The sequence below is a fragment of the Cupressus sempervirens genome, chromosome 3 (assembly GCF_028749045.1).
Source record: "Cupressus sempervirens isolate cs-2001-9-10 chromosome 3, ASM2874904v1, whole genome shotgun sequence".
Classification (NCBI taxonomy): domain Eukaryota; kingdom Viridiplantae; phylum Streptophyta; class Pinopsida; order Cupressales; family Cupressaceae; genus Cupressus; species Cupressus sempervirens.
The window spans coordinates 325861270-325874185 of NC_143120.1; the positions used below are offsets into that span (position 1 = coordinate 325861270).

Consider the following 12916-nt stretch of genomic DNA (forward strand, 5'->3'; position numbering starts at 1 on the left):
TGATATATACGAATCATATATAACAACCTAGGGAATTTTTCAGTACCTTGTTGTATTTGATATGCAATTAGGAATATGCAAATTATATAGGTAATCTTTGATATAACGATAACAATATGCTATGAATAATGCCTACATGAGGTTGTGTTTGATATAACAATAACACTATGCTTTGATAATGATGTCATCTCTAGCCGTAACTTTATATGCTTGCATTGAATGGATGACAGAGACAATCTACTCTATTGCAGGGTGATCCTTATAGGATACAAATAATTTTATTTTTTTCCTATACTCCTTGATCTAATGATTTTTATAATATATGTGTGATATGAAAGGAGGAGTTACAAGTCCTTCCTTTACTAATTTATTACCACAATAACCATGAGATGGTTCATGATTATTATGGTAATCAGTTTGTTTAACTGATTAGCATAGTAATTATGTCATATGCTGAAAAATGACAATCACAAGTATGACGCGATTCGCATAATAACATGATAAAGGCGACTGTGGCCCAATTTATGTGATAGTATGGTAAATGCGATTGCGACACAATTATGCAAGGACAAGACTAAGTAACAATATGCAATATGGGGATGTGGCTAAGAACTTGACATGATAATGTGAAAAGTATGATAGGATGTGAATGTCGACATGAGTAAACGTAAATACAACATGAGGAGGGATGTGGAATATGACAAGGGTTGACTTGACTAGCAAGAGATTTCTATGGTTAGCATGAGATTATAAGATATAATCTTCCTCTGCCCACACGATACCAAAGATCATGTCATGCTAGCATCACCAACAAAGATATCTGTGGTAGGCACAAGGTAATAAGATAATCTTCCTATCCCCACATGGTACCAAAGACCATGTCATACTAGCATCACCAATGTGTCCAAAAGTTAACTTGAGACATAGAAGAAGACTACTCATTTCTTTAAGAAAGAAAATTAGAAAGTAGTGTGATAAAACCAAATGTTAAGCAATATGATTTCTCATAGTTTTTTTGAGGCAGCTTTAAAATGAGAAGTAGGGTTGACCGTCAAATTTGAGGCTAGAGGCCCCCCCGTTTTGAGCAGTCCAACGCGTCTTGGTCTAAACAGCACGTTCACACAAGTAAAACGCCAAGCAGGCGAAGAATCTTCCAAAGATTCCTTCACCCTGGCGTTCAGAATCTCCGCCCGGAGAGGAAAAACCCCACATCGACGGCCCCGATTTATCGACACGAACGCTGTCGAATCGCAAGGTGCGCAATGTATAACGGGCGATTATTATTAAATAATCAATGGTGGGCTTTACAATTCACACGGTGATCTTGCGGGTCAAGGGAAGATTCTGTGGCAAAAGCCAAGATGAAAAGAACACCGTTTTTCCTTCTTTTCTCGCGCACAGCCACACACGCACTACATATAAGCAGGCACACAGCCGGTCGAAAATAAAAATCGATTTTCCCCCGACCCAGAAAAAAACAGAGATTCTTCAGATAATGCGTTCATAGGAAAGACATATGTGTTTTTTTTCCCCCCGAAATTTTTGGCTGTGAGATTGATTGTAAAGAAAAGAAGAGATGAAGAAATCTGTGGCACAAATTGGGTTGCGATGGGATTCGTGGATCGATCGGTTGAATTCTCGGGTGGCCAAAAGCCCCGTTGGGAGGTATTTCAAGCTGGAGGCCAGAGGGTCCTGTTTTACCAGAGAGTTCAGGGCCGGAACTGCTACTTTTCTCACCATGGCTTACATTCTGGCCGTCAATGCCAGCATTTTGACGGATTCCGGAGGCCCTTGTACTGTTGATGATTGCACCATGGTTTGTAATGTCGCGTCCGTCGATGTCGCCAACTGCTCCGGTCGGTCTGGTAATGGGACGCTTCTTAGCCTCGTTAGCCCCGGCCCCGAGTGCAAATTTAGCCCGGTTAATCCAGGGTATGTTCTTGAATGAATCAGTGCATCAAATTGGTTTGGTAGATTTTCCTATGCACGTTTGAATCGTAAATTGTGCTTGAGTTTTTTCTGTTTTTTTCGGGGGAGTTTTCTGATTTGGGGGTGTTTTCTGGTTTGCTTGGTTGGGATTTCTGGTTTGAGATATTCTCCGTGAGTTTGGGAGTTTTGGTTTGAGTTTTGAATTGAATTCTTCAGCTGTTGGAGTTTTTTTGGTATGGTTGTTATTGAATTCTTTCTCTGCTTCGTTTGGTTTTTCGGATTTGAGATTTTCCGTGTGTTTTGGGAGTTTGGAAACGGGGAGCTTGTTTTGAGTTTTACAGTTTTGAATGCTTTGGAGTCTTTTTTAGCGTTTTCGAGTTTTTTCGAGTGTTTGAATTGAGTTCTTTCTCTGCTTCGTTTGGTTGTTCTTGTTTGAGATTTTTTGTGTGGTTTGGAAGTTTGGAAAACTGGAAATTTGTTTGATTTGGAATTTGGAAAACCGGACCTTTTTGGTGTGAGTTGCCCGGTTTTGAATCTGTTTGAGTTTGTTTGACTGTTTTACTGACTGCTTTTATCGATGATACAGTTTCTGGCTCAATCGGATTTGATTGCAGTAGTCGATAAAGTTTGTCTTTTTTGATCGTTCTATTTCAAGTCTCTGTAGAATTGTGTTTGTTTCTGAATGCGTGCAAGTCGTATTATTATGTGTGATACCGTGTTGATTGTTTTTGAAGACGGGACTGTTAACTTTTGTAAGAAGAATGGTTTTTGTGGGGGTTTGAAGGAACTTTTGTCGTAATGATTCCGTATGAATTGCAGATTTAGAAGAATGGTTTGTAGATGGGTTTTAAGTAAATTTTGCCATTATATTCCATATGCTTTGCTGTGTAGAAGAATGGTATTGGTTTTCACGGGTTTACATAAGTTTGATTGTTTAGAATAATGGTTTCTATGGGTTAAAAGTAACTTTTGCCATAATGTTCCTGGTTGTGTAGAAGAATGGTTTCTATGGGTTTCTGAGTAATGTTCCATATGTTTGGTTGTGTGTAAGAATGGTTTCTATGGATTTGATTAACTTTTCATAATGTTCCCTATGCTTTCGTGTTCGGATTATTCTCGTCGTCTGCAACAGCATGGTGGCTTCTGTAGATGATTACTTTTAGGTGTCTAATTTTGAATCTGAAGAGCAATTGCATGTATTTTGTGTCTCCAATCCCAAGACAAATCCTCAAGATGGCCTGCAGTAATCTATGATTTTGTTCAGTTTTGAAACTGAATCTTCAGGCCATGTTTCACATTTCTTGTAGCACAAGCAAAACTTGTCTCGGGGAGTGGGAGTTCATCGACATAACTGGAGATTAGTTTATGATTACTGAGTAGTTCATTGACTTGAACAGAAGATTAGTATAAGATTTCTCGTATAAAACACATGTAGTATTTCTCTTGGCAGTAGCAGTTCATCCACTTCAACAGAAGATAAGTTGAAGATTTCTCGTATAACTCACTTTTAAATTTCCTTGGGCTGCGGGAATCGTTCATTAACTTGCACAGAAGATTGTTTGTATAAACACTTGATTTTTCAGTCCGTAGGACTACATGCATTTGTTCTGTAGAATAACAGACATGATATCGCTACAGTCCATCGACTATGAAATTGTTTGACATTGTTTCTGGTAACATTTGAAAAAAGTGTTTCTGCTAACATCCCATAAGTTTCGGCATACCAGAAACATTGTGAACACCATTCATGAGAACATTTTTCCATCTCCAATCCAAAACAGAAATTCCCAATTTGGATCACCATTTCTACAAATTCAAGTATTTTCCTTTTCCCGGTTCAAAAATCTCAAAGATTTGGTGCAAAGATATCTGAGAAAAAAACCACCAAGCTTTGTTGGCCAGTCCTGGTGGGTCATAACTCAAATTGTTTAAAACAGCTGTGCCTCAAAGATTACGACCAGAAAATCTTCATGTGATTGTAACTCAGATTGTTTCTTAGAAACAGCTATTCCCTCAAAGATCATATCTATTATACCAGATTATGACCTGAATTCTTCGTGCGACTGTGGCTCAAATTGTTTAAAACAGCCATTCCTCAAAGATTACCATCAGAAATCTCCATGTGATTGTGACTCAAATTGTTTTAAAGCAGTTATTCTTCAAATTTTATCTCCCTTGGAACGGAATATGACAAGAAATCACTGTGCAATTTCTTGTTGGGTAGTCCTGATGGGTCACAACTCAAATTGTTTAAAACCGCCATTCCTCATAGATTACGACTAGAATCTTCATGTGCTTGTAACCCAAATTGTGTAAAACAGCTGTTCCTCAAAGATTATGAAATTTCTCTAAAAACAGCTGTTCTTCCAAGATCATATCTCTTATACCGGAGGACTATTACCTCAAATCTCCGTGTGATTTAGATTCAAATTGTTTAAGATCGTGTAATTTTCAAAGCTCATCTCTCTCTCTCTCTCTCTCTCTCTCTCTCTATTATCCCGAATCCTAACCACAAATCTCCGTGTTCATGTCTTAACAGATACACAAAGTGTCTGGAGCGAACGAGAAAGGACCTGATAGTAGCAACAGTAGCCTCATCCCTGATCGGCTGTTTCGTGATGGGCATGTTCGCAAATCTTCCATTAGCCCTCGCACCAGGCATGGGCACAAACGCATACTTCGCATACACAGTCGTGGGCTACCACGGATCAGGCACAATCCCCTACAAGAGCGCCCTGGCAGCCGTATTCATCGAAGGAATCCTCTTCCTCCTCATAGCAGCCCTCGGCCTCCGCACAAAGCTCGCCAAACTGGTTCCGAAGCCGGTTCGAATCTCATCCTCAGCAGGCATAGGACTCTTCCTGGCCTTCATCGGCCTACAAAACAACGAAGGAATAGGGCTCGTCGGCTACAGCTCCTCAACACTGGTAACACTGGGCGCATGCCCGTCGAAATACAGAGCAACCCTCGCACCAGTCGAGACCATCAACGGAACAACGGTACTCATTCCCGGAGGAACAGTTTCCGGCGACATTTTCTGCCTGAAAGGCCGAATGGAGAGCGCGACATTCTGGCTAGGCATTGTGGGTTTCGTCATAATCGCCTACAGCCTGGTCAAGAACATCAAGGGGGCAATGATATACGGCATAGTGTTCGTCACAGGGATCTCCTGGTTCAGAAACACAGACGTCACATTCTTCCCGGACACATCCACCGGAAACGAAAACTTCCGCTACTTTAAAAAAGTAGTCGACGTGCACAAGATCACAGGAACAGCAGGGGCACTGTCGTTCAAGGATTTCCACCGGGGGCAGCTGTGGGAAGCTCTGATCACGTTCCTCTACGTCGACCTTCTCGACACGACGGGAACTCTCTACTCCATGGCCAAATTCGCCGGATTCGTCGACGAAAAGGGGGATTTTGAAGGCCAGTATTTCGCCTTCATGAGCGATGCATTTTCAATCGTGATTGGCTCCCTTTTAGGCACTTCACCAGTCACGACATTCATCGAATCGTCGACTGGTATAAGAGAAGGTGGGCGAACTGGTTTGACGGCTCTCACCGTCTCTTTCTACTTCTTCCTCGCCTTTTTCTTCACTCCCCTGTTGGCCTCCATTCCGCCATGGGCAGTCGGTCCGCCATTGATTCTGGTCGGAGTTCTCATGATGAAGGCCGTTCTGGAAATCGACTGGGAGAACATGCGGGAAGCCATTCCCGCATTCATTACGCTCATTGTTATGCCCCTGACTTACTCCATAGCCTACGGTCTCATTGGGGGAATTGGGACTTACATGGTTCTTCATGCCGGAGATTGGGCCATGGATGGTTACAGGTCTCTCACTGGTCGTAAGCCACCACCTGCCGACCATGTGACCGAACCGGATGTGGCCCAGATCAGAGACGTCGAGATGAACGGCAACTGACTGGATTTTACTGTACTGACTGGTCGGAATTTGGCTCTGACTGATCGGAATTTGGGTCTGACTGATCGGAATCTGGGTTGTTCTATGCAGATGATGTTCTCTTCTCTTGTCATCTGCCATGATTTGTATTATGTCTGATTTACAGAAAAAAAGATTTTAATTTTAATGGTGTAGAAGATTAGAGTTTTAGAGGCTTTGGTGAATAGGTTGACTTAGGATGTAACAGGGCTTTGTATATTCCTTCGCTCTCTTGTTTTCTTAATGGAAGATCTACATTTCTCGGGTTTTATATGCGGTTTCCCAGATTCTTGTCAGCTCGTGTGAGGAACTTGTTTTTAAGTTTTTCTCGTGCTTCTTCAGTCTGGATCGGCTTTTATTTTAAGCTTTCCTGCCATTTCTTCGGTTTGGATCGGCTCGTGTGTTGAATCTCTATTATATTTTATGTTTTCTCGCTGTTTTCTATGCGGGAATGAATGCCCAGTGACCCGCAGAATTTAGTGTGACGTCTATTGGGATTCCAGGACTCGTCTATCTTCTGAATCTGGGAAAACTGTATTCGAAAAGAAAAAATTATTTAGCATACATTATTCAGTTCTATCATGACTAATTTAACGAGAGTATTATTCTTCTAATACCATCTTTTAACCGGAAATGCGGGAAAATTGGCATGGAATTGAAGCAGGAGTGGTATTTAGGAGGTGGTGTGATTGTGATCTTGATAAGTAGGAGATGTAACGTTTCATCTCTATTAATGACAAGTGTAAGAATATTATTCATTTTAATGAGAGAAGAGTTCTTTTACTTCAGTATTCATGAAACATGAAATATTGAGTTTGACTTAAAAACTATCATGAATATATATATATATATGATATAAACATAATATGCATATAATTGAATGTAGTAGTAATGGGATGATAATCTTGAAGAAAAGTCTAATGCTTCATGATTTTGAGTATCATCTAAATGCAACGATTGCAAATGTACCATAAATTCTAACTAGAGATGAATTTATCTTGAAAGCTATATAGTTGAATTCTAATAGCTATATCATAACAAATTGTTCAATCTCATTTTAATCAATTCATGTGAAAATAGATTAGTATTTAAATTATTAATTATATAAGAGCTCTCTCTCTTTCTCTCTCTCTCTCTCTCTCTCTCTCTCACACACACACACACACACACACACACACACACAATTGTCAGTTTTACTTCGACGAATGTCACACACACACACACACACACACACACACACACACACAATTGTCAGTTTTACTTCGACGAATGTCACACACACACACACACACACACACACACACAAAATTGTCAGTTTTACTTCGACGAATGTTCTTGAGAGCTCTCTCTCTCTCTCTCTCTCTCTCTCTCTCTCTCTCTCTCTCACACACACACACACACACACACACACACACACACACACAATTGTCAGTTTTACTTCGACGAATGTTCTTGATAATGACTTTTTTTTTTGTTTCCACATGTTTCCCATCTCTATTTTATTTTTTTCTAAACTCTAATTAAGATTACCTAATTGCAACTCTATGTTAAAGCATCTCTCTATACACATTATTAATTGTTAGTTTTACGTTTTACTTTAACGGATGTTCGTGGTAATGACTCTTTTCTTTTTTTCCCATATGTTGCCCATTTCTATATTTTTTCTTCTAAACTCTAATTAAGATGACCTAATTACAACTCTACATTAAAGCATCTCTCTACATACATTATTGATTGTCAGTTTTACTTTAATGGATGTTCCTGGCAATGATTTGTTTTTCCATATGCTTCTCATTTCTATATGTTTTCTTCTAAACTCTAATTGAGGTGATCTAACTACAACTATATGTTAAAACATCTATCTACATACACTACTAATTGTCAGTTTTACTTTAACAGATGTTCTTGGTAATGACTTTTCTTTTCCATATGTTTCCCATTTCTATATTTTTTCTTTTAAACTCTAATTAAGATGACCTAATTACAACTCTATGTTAAAGCATCTCTCTACATACATTGTTAATTGTCATTTTCACTTAAACGAATGTTCTTGGTAATGACTTTTTTTTCCATAAGTTTCTCATTTCTATGTTTTTTCTTCGAAACTGTAATTAAGATGACCTAATAACAACTCTACGTTAAAAGCATCTCTCTACATACATTATTAATTGTCAGTTTTATTAAAATCGATGTTCTTGGTAATAACCTTTTTTTTCCCTAAATGTTTCCCATTTCTATATTTTTTCTTCTAAACTATAATTAAGATGACCTAATTACAACTCTATGTTAAAGCATCTATCTACATACATTATTAATTGTCAGTTTTACTTTAACGGATGTTCCCAGTAATGACTTTTTTTCCCACATGTTTCACATTTCTAGAGTTTTTCTTCTAAACACTAATTAAGGTGACCTAAATACAATTCTATGTTAAAGCATCTCTACATACATTAATTTTTCGTTTGAAAAATAATTGTCAATTTGTACTCTCATCACAAATTTTGATAATGAGCTATTTTAACGTATTTTTCATTTCTATAATTTTTCTACTCAATGTTATTTAGAATGACAAAATTACTAATCTACATTAAAACGTTTCTATATATATTTTCCTTTCCAAAACATATCATCATTACTTTGATGATAGGCTTTAGTAGTAGCTATTAAACAACATTTTTTTTCTAATTCTAATTAGAATGATCTAATAATTCTAAATAAAATATTTCTATATGCATATAATGACCATTGCTAATAATTTATTTAATTTATTGTCATTTCTCTAATTTTATATTCCATTTTAATTAATATGACCTAACTATTCATGTATTCATGATTTTTTTCTTTTGAAAAGAATTATTAATTTTTTTCTTTGAATAACTAATTATCTCATTCTTAATAAACAATTATTATTTTTAGATTGATAAGAGGCCAAAGTCAAGATTAATTATTATGTGTTTTAATTAATTATTATTATTCATTTATTTAATTCAAGTAGATTCGAACAAACTTCTAAGATAAGAAACTCATAATTTACCATTGTGTTATAAACTTTTGTCTAATTTTTACCAACTATTAACAAAGGCCATTTTATATATACAATCGTTAATTCATAATGAAGTAAAAAAAATTATGAAGGAAAAAAAAACATGTATGTTTATAAATTTAATAATTACATAACTGAACAACCATGATTAATGGAAATTTACAAATAATATAGTTCTGAATATGCTATTTTAAATTCACGACTCCCCATTTTAAAAGCACCTCATGATTTCTACTATCGTAGTTCAGTTCCACATTACATATGAAGGAATGATGGTGTTTAGCTTGACTTGCAAGCATAGCTATGCATTTAAAAAAGAAAAACATTTTTAATAAAAGATTATCAATCCTTTTGCTTCTCTTTTTCCTTCTTGAATTCGGAACAATTTGGGGAAATACAAGTGGAATTTGGTTCCAATCACAAAAGGATGGGGTCAAATATTTTTGGGATCAAGCCAAAGGTAAAATGCAATCATGATTGGCTTTGACTGTATTAATTTCATTAGCTCAAGATATTTATTTATTATTTATTATTTAAATCATGATCTTATAAGTGGAATATGAAGAATATGATAACCCAATCCCATTGCCATCCTTATCCTTCGTTAATAATAAAATTTAACTGGGGGCAAATTGAATTTTGATTTTATTAATTGCATTATAGTTTGACTTGCAAGTACAACCATGCATATTCTTTTGTTTATGCAACATTTCATATATCAGCTTTTGAGCACTGTGAGCCGTCTTACTGTAACAAGTGTCAGAGGCTCTTTTATCCAACTTTGTAAATTTGATAACATTTCTTTTTCCTACCCAATAAAGAAGGCAATCTGTTGAACAGCAGGGACTGACAGAAATATCTTGGGGGAGGGTAAAGTGTAAGGATACTTCGCTTTCTTCTTATTAAATATTTGCAGGTGGGGACATTGTAAGTTGGAATGAATGGGCCATGGTCACATGAAGTGACTAATGCTACATTAACTCATATGACCCACTGCGCTATAAATTGAATACATGAGGAAAGATCTTTATGGTTAATCAATCCAATATCATAATCTAACAAGTTAGTGTTTTGGAAACATGTAAGGATTAGGGGAATTTAATTGGATCTAGAAGGATCATGAAAGCACAAAATCTTTCTTTTAGTTTTTTAAAAGTATAAATATAAGCAACACCAGATCTTGTCATCTCATTAAGGAAGATTTTAGGATATATTATTCTTAGTGATAGGATGAGCACGTTTTAATATTATTAACAAATTTTTATTTAAAATTTTAGAGGTAATGTATTGTAAGTAGGTTGGGGATGTAATCATGGTGAATATAATAGTTAATACCTAGATCTAGGTTAGTTGTTATCAAAGATTTTGATGTTACACTGAGTGTTATAGGTGATGATGATGTACATTCTTAATCTTATATGTGCTTAAAGTTAAGAATAGTTGGCTTGTGTGGCTAACGAGCTATTAAAGATAATAATGATTTTTTTACTATTGAATAGTTCTACATAATACTTAGTGTCATAAGTAATAATTAACATCAAAGCTTCAATGAAGTAAGGATTACTACATTGAGTTCACTTCCTACTAATGTCTTGTTGAGGTAATATATGGTATTTTGTCTTCCTTGATCATTGTGTTGGGATAGAAAGGAACCCAAGGCATGTCTATCTAAAATATATAGTAATAGATGGTATTCTCTCTTCAAATAAGGAAGTTGAATGTAGCATTTGGTTCACCCACTCTTTACCTTCACAAAATCCTAAGGATAACGTGGTCCCAAAAGGTAATCCTAGGGTTCAAGAGTGATCGATGACGATGAGAAAGAAAAATGGGTTCAAGTAAAGAACTTAGGTAGATTAAGCATTGTGTCTTGAGAGGTATTTGAGAGTGGACAAAAGGAGAGGGATTCCATGAGGCAGTTTGAGAAGAGGACTTGGTGCCAAAGTTTGAATTTCCTTGAGCATTTATACGTTGAGGGACAAGACACTGAAGTTTAAATCTTTGGAGAATAAAGAATTCAAGGAATAATGTTCACTTTGGACCTTGTTAGGAAGTAAAGTTTTAGGAGATGGCTCCTAAGATGGGTTAATGTTGGAGAAGAAGAGAAGAGAAATGGTGGGAATTGTGCCTTGGAATGATTTAACCATGGAGTAAGAGGGAGGAAGACATTGGAACCAAGGAATAAACTCCACCACGAACTAAGCTAGACTTCAAATGGCAAGAACTTATGAATAGCCTAACATGTCATCTTTAGCTCATCCTACCCTTTGAACCTATCGTGCACTAGTATTCACGCTCTGTCTGCGGGTGCTAATCTATATTCCCTTATTTATGTCTCTATATTAATAATGCTACTAGAGGTTAAGGCACCTTCTTTGCATGTCGCTTTTTGCAACCTCATTTTAGAACATGATTACTATGTAACATGATTACATGATCTAGAACCACTACATGAGTGTTGTTTCACTACTCTCAATCAACCTTTAATAGTACCAACACAAGTTGCATTATGACTATATCAAACACATCCAAATTTTAGAGTTTGAGGATAAAGAGGTTTTTCTTAAAGAAAATTAGAATTATTCTAGTTACAACATAGAGGGCAAAGGGAAATTTGAGAAAATTTAGTTGGCTCCTTATGTCAAAGAATAATAGAGGTGAGCATTGGACCTTCCTGAGGCCACCTATCCTAGTGCTACTTCAACTCAAGCATTTTTAACCATGGAGCTTCCTTCCATGGTCAAGCTCACTTAGCTTGCTAGTCCATTTGTAAAACCTTCAACAAATATTGTGCCATATTAGCTTTGCAAGTGTACGTCTTTTTTTTTTGCAAATTTGATTTTGGATCCATGGATCCAATCTCTAAAAACGTTTAGAATGTCACTTTGGACTAACCTTGATATCCTTTATCTCACATAAAAAAGGGTTTTGGTGTTTACTATTTTCCATTTAGTAGAGATTATAACTTGTGTTGAACCATGTAAGTATATTGATTCAACGATTATTTAAAAATTCAAGGACAAAACTCTCTACCATGCAATATGCTCTAGATGCTCCTTCAAAACATATGTTGTAATAAATAATTGTTTATAATAAGTGAAAGTATCAAATGATGTAGCTCTAGGATGCAAGAGATTTAGATCAGTAAATGATGTCCAAAATGAATTAGTGTTTGTTGGAAATTAAGGTGAGTTTTGTCTTACTTGTTAGGAGTTAGATTCTCATATGATAGTTTTGGGAAAATCGTACAGGAATTCAATTTGCATAGTACATTATGAACAACCCCACAAACGTTTAAGAATATTGTTATATTTTGGCATAATCTATAAGAACATTATAGTTTTAGCTTCTACAACATTAAAAATGTTCAGTATAACTAGCATATTTATGTTTGAAAATTTTTATGTAAAAAATGTCTTGTTTGTTATTAGTTTTTAATTTTTCATATATAGATTTGTCTTGACCTCTAATGAACCCCACTATCATTATAGAACACCTAACAACATAAAAATTTAATGTCTACTTTATATGATGGATCTATTTTGTTTGTTTTTAGCTTTTTAGCTTTTTCAATATAAATATTTGATAAAATGTCAAATATTATTTACGAAATATTTAATGTATACACTAATTGCAATGAAACATAGAATAAATCATAAATTTACATTCAAAATTTAAAGATCTATCAATTTTCTAACTTTACATTTCATCCAACAAAAAACCCAAAAGTCAAAACCAACACTATTCTTATCTAAAAATGTACATAAAAATGACAAAATCAAATAAATGTAATAAAAGCATGACCCATACATTTTCCACTATAACAAAAAATATAAAAATAAAATGATATCTTTCAAATACAAAATGTATGAGGATCTTGCAGAAGAAAATGCGAAGGCCCACAAAGAGTTCTTCCCCTGTTTGCATCCTCTATTCATGACATACGAAACGACCTGAATGATTCTTATGATTATTTTTTATTATTACTAATATATCTCTGCCA

At 35.7% G+C, this 12916-nt stretch overlaps 1 protein-coding gene across 1 annotated transcript; it reads left to right on the top strand.

Moving 5' to 3' along the window:
* Window positions 1–1313: 1313 nt before the first annotated feature.
* AZG1 (AZA-guanine resistant1) lies at window positions 1314–6141 on the top strand. The gene is made up of 2 exons (XM_089819715.1): window positions 1314–1932; window positions 4469–6141. The coding sequence occupies exons 1-2, from the start codon at window positions 1577–1579 to the stop codon at window positions 5850–5852; spliced, it is 1740 nt and encodes a 579-aa protein (XP_089675841.1). The 5' UTR covers window positions 1314–1576; the 3' UTR covers window positions 5853–6141.
* The last annotated feature ends 6775 nt before the right edge of the window (window positions 6142–12916 follow it).